This window comes from Oncorhynchus mykiss, chromosome 2 (genome assembly GCF_013265735.2).
Source record: "Oncorhynchus mykiss isolate Arlee chromosome 2, USDA_OmykA_1.1, whole genome shotgun sequence".
NCBI classification, from domain to species: Eukaryota; Metazoa; Chordata; class Actinopteri; order Salmoniformes; family Salmonidae; genus Oncorhynchus; species Oncorhynchus mykiss.
The window spans coordinates 8,967,883-8,980,000 of NC_048566.1; the positions used below are offsets into that span (position 1 = coordinate 8,967,883).

The 12,118-nt window shown below is 43.5% G+C and overlaps 1 protein-coding gene across 4 annotated transcripts in view; it reads left to right on the plus strand.

Moving 5' to 3' along the window:
* Positions 1-12,118, plus strand: part of LOC110518388 (FH1/FH2 domain-containing protein 3-like) — a 252,091-nt gene that overhangs the window by 147,524 nt on the left and 92,449 nt on the right. For all 4 annotated transcript variants that reach the window (XM_036937193.1, XM_036937201.1, XM_036937197.1 and 1 more), the window contains exons 4-5: positions 6,517-6,584; positions 11,413-11,518. In XM_036937193.1, coding sequence (XP_036793088.1) covers positions 6,517-6,584; positions 11,413-11,518 — 174 coding nt within the window. The remainder of the gene's footprint in view (positions 1-6,516; positions 6,585-11,412; positions 11,519-12,118) is intronic.

Here is a 12,118-nt window from a genome sequence, read left to right on the forward strand (position 1 = left end):
TTTTCTCATGTTGAGTCAACATGGGAACATTCCCCTGTACAACATCGTACAGTAAACATCATTTTCTCATGTTGAATCAACATGGGAACATTCCCCTGTACAACATCGTACAGTAAACATCATTTTCTCATGTTGAGTCAACATGGGAACATTCCCCTGTACAACATCGTACAGTAAACATCATTTTCTCATGTTGAGTTAACCTGTGAACATTCCCCTGTACAACATCGTACAGTAAACATCCTTTTCTCATGTTGAGTCAACATGGGAACATTCCCCTGTACAACACCGTACAGTAAACATCATTTTCTCATGTTGAGTTAACCTGTGAACATTCCCCTGTACAACATCGTACAGTAAACATCCTTTTCTCATGTTGAGTCAACATGGGAACATTCCCCTGTACAACATCGTACAGTAAACATAATTTTCTCATGTTGGGTCAACGTGGGAACATTCCCCTGTACAACATCGTGCAGTAAACATCATTTTCTCATGTTGAGTCAACATGGGAACATTCCCCTGTACAACATCGCACAGTAAACATAATTTTCTCATGTTGAGTTAACATGGGAACATTCCCCTGTACAACATCGTACAGTAAACATAATTTTCTCATGTTGAGTCAACATGGGAACATTCCCCTGTACAACATCGTACAGTAAACATCATTTTCTCATGTTGGGTCAACGTGGGAACATTCCCCTGTACAACATCGTACAGTAAACATCATTTTCTCATGTTGGGTCAACATGGGAACATTCCCCTGTACAACATCGTACAGTAAACATAATTTTCTCATGTTGAGTCAACGTGGGAACATTCCCCTGTACAACATCGTACAGTAAACACCATTTTTTGGGTATGTGACATTCCTTTACCATGATGCATACGGCCGCGTATCGGTGTGCCCCTGTAAATATTTCCTCACTTCACTGCAGATTTATATCAGGTGGGTGTTAAAACCAGTAGGTCACTGGGACACGCTCTTTTAAAAGACCAGGAGTAATCTGTGTCCTGATCTCAGCCGTATATGGTGTTGAATGTTTCTGGATGTGTGTTTCCTCTCCTCCAGCATGGAAAACTCCAGCCCTGTGTTCCATCATAATCTAGATCTCTACAGGATGGAAGAAAGAGAGTTCTACTGATGGAACACTCCAGCCCTGTGTTCCATCATAATCTAGATCTCTACAGGATGGAAGAAAGAGAGTTCTACTGATGGAAAACTCCAGCCCTGTGTTCCATCATCATCTAGATCTCTACAGGATGGAAGAAAGAGAGTTCTACTGATGGAACACTCCAGCCCTGTGTTCCATCATAATCTAGATCTCTACAGGATGGAAGAAAGAGCGTTCTACTGATGGAACACTCCAGCCCTGTGTTCCATCATAATCTAGATCTCTACAGGATGGAAGAAAGAGAGTTCTACTGATGGAAAACTCCAGCCCTGTGTTCCATCATCATCTAGATCTCTACAGGATGGAAGAAATAGAGTTCTACTGATGGAACACTCCAGCCCTGTGTTCCATCATAATCTAGATCTCTACAGGATGGAAGAAAGAGAGTTCTACTGATGGAACACTCCAGCCCTGTGTTCCATCATAATCTACATCTCTACAGGATGGAAGAAAGAGAGTTCTACTGATGGAACACTCCAGCCCTGTGTTCCATCATAATCTACATCTCTACAGGATGGAAGAAAGAGAGTTCTACTGGCCTGGATTGTATTGTGTTGGTCCACCCTGTGTCTACCCAGGGTGCATCATCATCATCAGATATAGGCCATATTCACAGACGGGCTCCCTGAGTGAATGTGAACAGAGCTGAGTGTCCTGGAACACAGCCGAGTCAATACATCCCACAACATGTGTTCTGGAACACAACCCAGTCAATACATCCCTCAACATGTGTTCTGGAACACAACCCGGTCAATACATCCCTCAACATGTGTTCTGGAACACAACCCAGTCAGTCCAGAGCCACTCAGCCAACCTCTGACCAACTGAGGAATCCTTTTGCAACTACCCAGCAAATCATAGTTTTCCTCAACAGTGTGTATGTACGTGCGTGTGTATGTGTGTGCGGTGTGTGTGTGGTGTGTGTGTGCGCTCGTATGTGTGCATGTGTATGCGTGGTGTGTGGTGTGTGTGTGGTGTGTGTGTGCTCTCGTGTGTTTGTGTATGCATGGTGTGTGTGCGTGTATGTGTGGTGTGTGTGTGTGTATGCATGGTGTGTGTGTGTGTGTGTGTGTGTGTGTGTGTATGCGTGGTGTGTGTTTGTGCATGCGTGGTGTTTGTGTGCATGCGTGGTGTGTGTGTGTGTGTATGCGTGGTGTGTGTGTGCGTGTATGCGTGGTGTGTGTTTGTGTATGCGTGGTGTGTGTGTGTGTATGCGTGGTGTGTGTGTGCGTGTATGCCTGGTGTGTGTATGTGTGGCGTGTATGCGTGGTGTGTGTATGTGTGTATGCGTGGTGTGTGTATGTGTGTATGCGTGGTGTGTGTATGCACGATGTGCGAAGTGCTTGCGTTAAGGCTTTTCTGTGGGGGTTGGGTGTTGTCTAATTCTCTGCTGGTGGACTAGTGCTGTCTGACGTGTGTTGGTGAGGGAGAGAGAGAGAGAGAGAGAGGTGAGGGAGAGAGAGAGAGAGAGAAGGAGAGGGAGGGAGAGAGAGAGAGAGGTGAGGGGGTCTGTTAGGCCTTGGCTGGGCTGGGCTCTACTGCTGGCTGACGATGTCTCCGGAAGAATCTATGCGTGCCCAAATAGCTGGTTGACACACACCCACATACACGTACACACACACTCAGACCTTCAGCTGGGAAGGGATTTAATCTGTGACTGAAAACAACAATGATGAATAGAGGTCTGTTGCTGTGCTGTGAATCTCAAACATATGCCCGGTCCACCATCCAGCCAAGAAACTGTGTGTGTTTCTCACCCTTCTGAATAGAATCAGGGCCAGCTGTTTGTATAGACAGATCACTCATAGACGTGAGAGGTTTCAACGGACAGCGTTGGGTTGTGTTAGGGTCTATGTTCATGACTCATAATCTCACATGCACATGCACACACAGACACACACACGTACACAGCAACAGTCAGGAATATATCTAACTCTCCAGTGCCACAATGATCAGGACAACGATGGAATTTGAATGAGTTCTGTTGTTAGGCCGTAGAGCAACATTACAGAATATATGTATAATGAGTTCTGTTAGGCCGTAGAGCAACATGAAGGAATATATGCTATACTGAGTTCTGTTAGGCCGTAGAGCAATATGACAGAATATATCTTATAATGAGTTCTGTTAGGCAGTAGAGCAACATGACAGAATATATCTTATAATGACTTCTGTTAGGCCGTAGAGCATCATGACAGAATATATGTTATAATGACTTCTGTTAGGCCGTAGAGCATCATGACAGAATATATGTTATAATGACTTCTGTTAGGCAGTAGAGCAACATGACAGAATATATCTTATAATGACTTCTGTTAGGCCGTAGAGCATCATGACAGAATATATGTTATAATGACTTCTGTTAGGCCGTAGAGCAATATGACAGAATATATGTTATAATGAGTTCTGTTAGGCCGTAGAGCAACATGACAGAATATATCTTATAATGACTTCTGTTAGGCCGTAGAGCATCATGACAGAATATATGTTATAATGACTTCTGTTAGGCCGTAGAGCAATATGACAGAATATATCTTATACTGAGTTCTGTTAGGCCGTAGAGCAATATGACAGAATATATCTTATAATGAGTTCTGTTAGGCCGTAGAGCAATATGACAGAATATATCTTATAATGAGTTCTGTTAGGCCGTAGAGCAATATGACAGAATATATCTTATAATGACTTCTGTTAGGCAGTAGAGCATCATGACAGAATATATGTTATAATGACTTCTGTTAGGCCGTAGAGCATCATGACAGAATATATGTTATAATGACTTCTGTTAGGCCGTAGAGCAATATGACAGAATATATGTTATAATGAGTTCTGTTAGGCCGTAGAGCAACATGACAGAATATATGTTATAATGACTTCTGTTAGGCCGTAGAGCAATATGACAGAATATATCTTATAATGACTTCTGTTAGGCCGTAGAGCATCATGACAGAATATATCTTATAATGACTTCTGTTAGGCAGTAGAGCAACATGACAGAATATATGTTATAATGAGTTCTGTTGTTAGGCCGTAGAGCAACATGACAGAATATCTCTTATAATGAGTTCTGTTAGGCCGTAGAGCAACATGACAGAATATATGTTATAATGAGTTCTGTTAGGCCGTAGAGCAACATGACAGAATATATGTTATAATGAGTTCTGTTAAGCCGTAGAGCAACATGACAGAATATATGCTATACTGAGTTCTGTTAGGCCGTAGAGCAACATGACAGAATATATGTTATAATGAGTTATGTTGTTAGGCAGTAGAGCAACATGACAGAATATATGTTATACTGAGTTATGTTGTTAGGCCATAGATCAACATGACAGAATATATGTTAGAATGAGTTCTGTTAGGCCGTAGAGCAACATGACAGAATATATGCTATAATGAGTTCTGTTAGGCAGTAGAGCAACATGACAGAATAAATGACACCACAGGGCAAAGTCTTACTGATGAGGCCCCTGCCTGCTTCGATGAAAGGTGTGTGTGAGTGTGCATGTGTGTGTGTGTGATCATGCACAGGGGTCACCTGGGCCTCTCTCTTTGACTTGAAGAAGGAGGGAAGCATAATTATTGAGGTCTTAGTAACAGTGAGAGTGTGAACACAGGGAGCAGAGAGGTCAGAGGTCATTGGAGACCAAATGGATCTGTATTCATGACAGAGCAAAACATGAGTGAGGAAGAAGAAAGGCAAATGCAGAGAGAGAGAGAGAAAGAAGGACAGAGAAAATGTATTGAGAGATGTTTGGGAGAGAGATAACGACTGTCACAGAAAGAAAGGCAGACAGACAGAAATGTAGGAAGAGAGAGAGAGAGGTAGAGCTGAAAGAAGGAGAGAGAGAGATGGGGGGCTGAGAGAGAGAACCAGAGAGGTAGAGATGAAACAGAGAGAAAGAGAGGGAGAGGAGAGAGATAGAGAGAGGTAGAGCTGAAGGGGATAGGCAGAGACTGCAGTAGGGTATTGTGTATGTTGCTATCTGCAGCAGTGACAGCTTTTGCTGAGTCAGAGTAGAGACTTTCCAAGCTGCAGCAGCCTGTGTGGTAGTGGTACAGATTACCTGCAGCACTGCGTCATAGTAGGCTGGAGTCACACTCTACTGCTCAACACTGCCACCCAATGGTGAGACAAGAAACAACACCTGAGATGCAATGCCATGTTGAAAGATCTCAACACACCCTGACAGGATGAAAAAGCCTAAGAGTTGTTGGAACTAATGCAATGTACCAAGAGGCCTCATAACCATACCAACTAGCAACGAATCCTGTTCTTTTGGAAACCCTTCAGCCTTTGCACTACAGCATTACACATAGACTGTATATGTTGGCAAGCTGACCTGTGTGATCTGGCTATGGTGCATAAGTCAGTCAGTGTAGTAGTCAGTCACAGTATTATATAATCTCTATGGTAGTAGTGGCTTTGCACATAGGAGACAGATAGAGGCAGTTCTGTCAGCAGGAAAAGTCAAGTGTTTTTTAAATCTTCACAGATGTGCTTCTCTGAACTACAGTCTACACTCCTCACTGGCACAGAGCAACTAGCCCAGGGCAACTAGCCCAGAGCAACTAGCCCAGGGCAACTAGCCCAGAGCAACTAGCCCAGGGCAACTAGCCCAGAGCAACTAGTCCAGGGCAACTAGCCCAGGGCAACTAGCCCAGAGCAACTAGCCCAGAGCAACTAGCCCAGGGCAACTAGCCCAGAGCAACTAGCCCAGAGCAACTAGCCCAGGGCAACTAGCCCAGAGCAACTAGCCAAACTATTACTGGACAAGATGTGCATTAATGAAATGTGACCCAATATACTAAAGGTTATAGTTCATATACTAAAGGTTATAGTTCATATACTAAAGGTTATAGTTCATATACTAAAGGTTATAGTTCATTTACTAAAGGTTATAATTCATATACTAAAGGTTATAGTTCATATACTAAAGGTTATAGTTCATATCTGGGGCTGCAGGTATCCTAGTGGTTAGGTCATTGGACTAGTAACCGAAAGGTTGCAAGATTGAATCCCCGAGCTGACAAGGTAAAAGTCTGATGCAGGGTTTCACTCACACATGCAGGGTTTCACTCACACATGCAGGGTTTCACTCACACATGCAGGGTTTCACTCACAAATGCAGGGTTTCACTCACAAATGCAGGGTTTCATTCACACATGCAGGGTTTCACTCACACATGCAGGGTTTCACTCACACATGCCGGGTTATCTCTCCAATCACTTGGACAATAAGCCTTTGCTTAGTTAGCTTTTTCCTTGAGTCATTGACATGGAAAAGTACCACAGCTGTGTGTGACTGTAAACTGATCTCTTCTTTCTCTTCTTTTAGAGAAACTCTACAACTCAAATGGACGAGAGCTGAGGAGAGCCCTGTTTTCCCTCAAACAGATCTTTCAGGTAATGTTCCCCTCCCTTTTGTCTTAGCAGCAGCCTGAGAATGTCAGATTCATTAATACTGCAGCAATAGTCTACTAATGGCTCTTGTTTATCATAACTATCACACATTCTCCCATAAGACACACACACGTGTATGCACATATGCACGAGTGTGTTGGACACACACATACACGCATGCTTTGTACAGCAAGTGCTCATACTTAACACACACACACATACATGCATGCTTTGTACAGCAAGTGCTCATACTTAATACAAACACACACACTGTACAGTAACATTTTCCTAGCTATCTGAACAGAGCTGTGCAGTGAGAGAAGACTGCCTCCGTGGCAGCTATGCTATGCTGTACTCTGCTGTGCTCAGGTCCATGCTTGGCCAGAGCCCTGCTTCACACACTGGGGCTGGCTGGCCTGGCAGGGAATCACTGTGGAGGCTAGAGGGGGAGTGTTAAACATCACTTCAGGAGACCGTTGGAAGGAAAAGTGAGCTACAGATGTTGACAGAGAAATACAGGAATAGATCAGGACGTCTCACTGTGCCTGTGCACACTTGGAATGACTAGGTCAGGTTTGGAGGAAGTGGATGTTACCACACACACACACACAAGCAATTGCACTCAAGTAACCTTTCCCCTAAAGAGCTTGTATCAATATAGTGCGTCCATGTGTTTGGATGAAGAATCCTGTTAACATGTTGTCTGCTGCAGGTCTATACCTAAATGTTATCAGAAGGTACAGTGTCTCCAGCTCTGTGGTCACAGACTGTGTAATATTTCAGTTCCAGCCCAGCTGTGTGTGTCTGGAACTTTCTCTCTCTGTGTGAGTACACACTTGTATACACAGTGGTTTTGCCAAATGACTGGTCTCTCCATCATTGATGCATGTAGAAGCTGTCCTGGAAACACTCTGGTGTGTATTCCTATGAGGGAGGAGCGCTCTAAGACTGACCACCCAACAGTACACACACACACACACACACACACACACACACACACACACACACACACACACACACACACACACACATACACACACACACACACATACACACACACACACACACACACACACATACACACACATACACACACACACACACACACACACACACACATACACACACACACACACACACACACACACACACACACACACACACACACACACATACACACACACACACATACACACACACACACACACACACACACACACACACACACACACACACACACACACACACACACACACACACACACACACACACACCTCTCCCCCTCACTCCCCACCTGAGCACTAGCTCCTAGCCTAGCGTTGCACACACACACACACATACACACACACACACATACACACACACACACACACACACACACACACACACACACACACACACACACACACACACATACACACACACACACACACACACACACACACACACACACACACACACACACACACACCTCTCCCCCTCACTCCCCACCTGAGCACTAGCTCCTAGCCTAGCGTTGCATAGCCCACTCCGAAGCCAGATGAAAACCTCCCTCCTGTACTTAAATGACTGAGCCGTCGACAGGTGTGAGAGCCACAGGCGGTTTTGTCGTCTAGGAGAACAACATAAAGTGCAGGATTTGGCAAGCGGACATGAGGCTCTGCAAATAAAATACTACTGTAACATGTTGAAATATAGGAGACAATCTCAGCAGAAATATACACATATGACAGGGTCATTCACTATGTATTTCAGGGTTATGATAATACTGTGTTTTTCATTATATTCCATGTCCCAGTATCGAAGCACTGCTACAGTGGTCTTAGTTGTCCTCTTCAATATTGTAAGACCTTTGTCTAGTATTAAGTCAAAAAGACTTGGATAAGCAGTCCACTAAAACATGCCTTTTCATGGAGCTCTCCCAAGGCCTTTTGATATTACACAACTGGACAGGCTGCCAATGAAACGTTGTGTGGTGACATCAAAGTGAAAGAAATAGCACTGAGCTCAGATCAGTTGGTTCAGCATAAAGAAATAGCACTGAGCTCAGATCAGTTGGCTCAGTATAAAGAAATTGCACTGTGCTCAGATCAGTTGGTTCAGCATAAAGAAATAGCACTGAGCTCAGATCAGTTGGTTCAGTATAAAGAAATAGCACTGTGCTCAGATCAGTTGGTTCAGCATAAAGAAATAGCACTGAGCTCAGATCAGTTGGTTCAGCATAAAGAAATAGCACTGAGCTCAGATCAGATGGTTCAGCATAAAGAAATAGCACTGTGCTCAAATCAGTTGGTTCAGCATAAAGAAATAGCACTGAGCTCAGATCAGATGGTTCAGCATAAAGAAATAGCACTGAGCTCAGATCAGTTGGCTCAGTAAAAATAAATAGCACTGAGCTCAGATCAGTTGGTTCAGCATAAAGAAATAGCTCTGAGCTTAGATCAGTTGGCTCAGTATAAACAAATAGCACTGAGCTCAGATCATTTGGTTCAGCATAAAGAAATAGCACTGAGCTCAGATCAGTTGGTTCAGTATAAAGAAATAGCACTGAGCTCAGATCAGATGGTTCAGTATAAAGAAATAGCACTGAGCTCAGATCAGTTGGTTCAGTATAAAGTGCTCTCCCAGTGGGTGGTTGGCTACATGCTAACTCTACAGTCTCCGTCCCAAATAGCACCCTGTTCCCTTTATAGTGCACTACTTTTGACCAGGGCCTCATAGGACTATAGTCAAAAGTAGTGCCCTACATAGGGAATATGGTGCCATTTAGGAGTGAAGCAAGCTGGGAGCCTGTTGTTCAGAAATACATTCATCCAATTGGATCAATTAGATTAGAGCTAATCGTGTTATAGTAAGGTTATAGCCACAGAGTTGAAGGTTATTCAACAGGGCCCCATGCATCTTGTGTGTAATAAGGCACTCCTGATCTAGTAATTAAAGGGGTTCTCCAGCCATAGTTCCCTAGACACATTGTCTACATTGAATTTCACTCCTGATCTAGTAATTAAAGGGGTTCTCCAGCCATAGTTCCCCAGACACGTTGTCTACATTGAATTTCACTCCTGATCTAGTAATTAAAGGGGTTCTCCAGCCATAGTTCCCTAGACACATTGTCCACATTGAATTTCACTCCTGATCTAGTAATTAAAGGGGTTCTCCAGCCATAGTTCCCTAGACACATTGTCTACATTGAATTTCACTCCTGATCTAGTAATTAAAGGGGTTCTCCAGCCATAGTTCCCCAGACACATTGTCTACATTGAATTTCACTCCTGATCTAGTAATTAAAGGGGTTCTCCAGCCATAGTTCCCTAGACACGTTGTCTACATTGAATTTCACTCCTGATCTAGTAATTAAAGGGGTTCTCCAGCCATAGTTCCCTAGACACATTGTCTACATTGAATTTCACTCCTGTTCACTCCATGTTCCTTCCTATTGTAATGTTATGTTCAGAAGGCATTTTGATATCTGGTGTCCTGATCCTGGTGTGTACGTAGCCTACAGTAACCATCTCTCCTATCATACCCGACAGCAGGGTTTCACAAATAGGTCCCGAGGCCCCTCTGGGTGCACGTTTAGGTTTGTGCCCTAACGCTAACCAACTCATCATCAAGCTTGGATTACTTCAATCAGCTGCGTTGTGCTAGTAGGAAATCCAAAATGTGCTCCCAGGAGGTGGGTGGGGGCAAGACAGAGTTCAGGAAACACTTCCCTTTATTTGACTAGGCAAGTGAGTTAAGAACAAATTCTTATTTACAATGATGGCCTACCACGGCCTAACCTGGACAACACTGGGTCAATTGTGCATCGCCCTATGGGACTCCCAAGTACGGACAGTTGTGATACAGCCTGGAATCGAACCAGGGTGTCTATAGTGATGCCTCTAGCACTGAGATGCAGTGCCTTAGACCGCTGCGCCACTCAGGAGCCCAAGGCTGCTATTTCACAGCTAAGACTCAACAACTATGATGTAATGAATTTGTTTGGTGTGAACCCAGAGTTTCCCCATCACTTTAGCCAGGATCTAAGATGGACAGGGTTGTGGTCTGGGTCAGTAATACCAAATCAGCAATGAGAAGAGTGCTCACTCACTCACTCACCCTCGGAGTGGTTCATTCGTGTCTAACCATTCATTAAACGAGGACAGCAATGCTCTTAGCACCTCTCTGTCACTAATTGGATGAGCTCTTTCTGTTAGCCGACAACAGGCACTTAGCAACCGATGTTTAAGGCAACTACAAAATACAGGGTTGCCATGAGAACAGGAAATGAGGTGCTTGGAGCATGATGGGTAATTTGTCCCTGGTGAAAGTAACGCACAACATACTTAGTCTTACTTGCTGTCATGGAAATATGTGTTGTCAAGGATACCATAAATCTCTTTAATGAAATGTAATGCTTGTATTTCCATACAGTGTGTAGTAAATGAATGTTACTGCAAACAATAATAAATAATGCCCATACTTGGCAAAGTTTAAAGGTCATTATTATACTGTAGATAAAAACATGAAACCTACAAGGGCTCTTAAATGTCGTTCAAGGTTTTTATAGATTTGTGGCATCAAAAAAACACTCTCATATAACTTCCTAATCCTTGTCCCATTATGCTAAATCATACATAGATGTCCCATTATGCTAAATCATACATAGATGTCCCAAATGCTGCCCTATTCCCTATATAGTGCACCACTATTGCGCTAAAATAGGGAATAGGGTGCTATTTAGGACATACCCATAGAATCACTGCTACTCATAGCACATGACCAATCTCTAGTCGTCTGTATGATGTGTGAGAGTCAGGCATAAACTGCTCGTCTCTCTGTTCCTCAGGATGACAAGGACCTGGTCCATGAGTTTGTGGTGTCTGAAGGACTGACATGTCTAATCAAGGTCGGAGCTGAAGCAGACCAGAACTACCAGAATTACATCCTCAGGGGTATGTACAGACCACTAGTAACTCACACACACACACACACACACACACACACACACACACACACACAGCTCTGTCTCCTCTCCCGGTCCCCAACCCCTCTCTGTACAACACATGACTGACTACATGGCAATCGAAAAATCTATTTCTTGTATTGTCACATATACCAGATACTGTAGGTGCAGTGAAATGTGTTGTTTTAAAGGGTCAGCCAAAGTAGTATGGTGGCCTGGGAGAAAATTAGGGTTAAGTGCCTTGCTCAACGATGGTGTCAATCAGAGATTGTATCAATCAGAGATGACATCAATCAGGGATAGTATCAATCAGAGATGGTATCAATCAGAGATGGTATCAATCAGAGATGACATCAATCAGGGATCGTATCAATCAGAGATGGTATCAATCAGGGATAGTATCAATCAGAGATGACATCAATCAGGGATCGTATCAATCAGAGATGGTATCAATCAGGGATAGTATCAATCAGGGATAGTATCAATCAGGGATAGTATCAATCAGGGATAGTATCAATCAGGGATAGTATCAATCAGAGATGACATCAATCAGGGATCATATCAATCAGAGATGGTATCAATCAGAGAT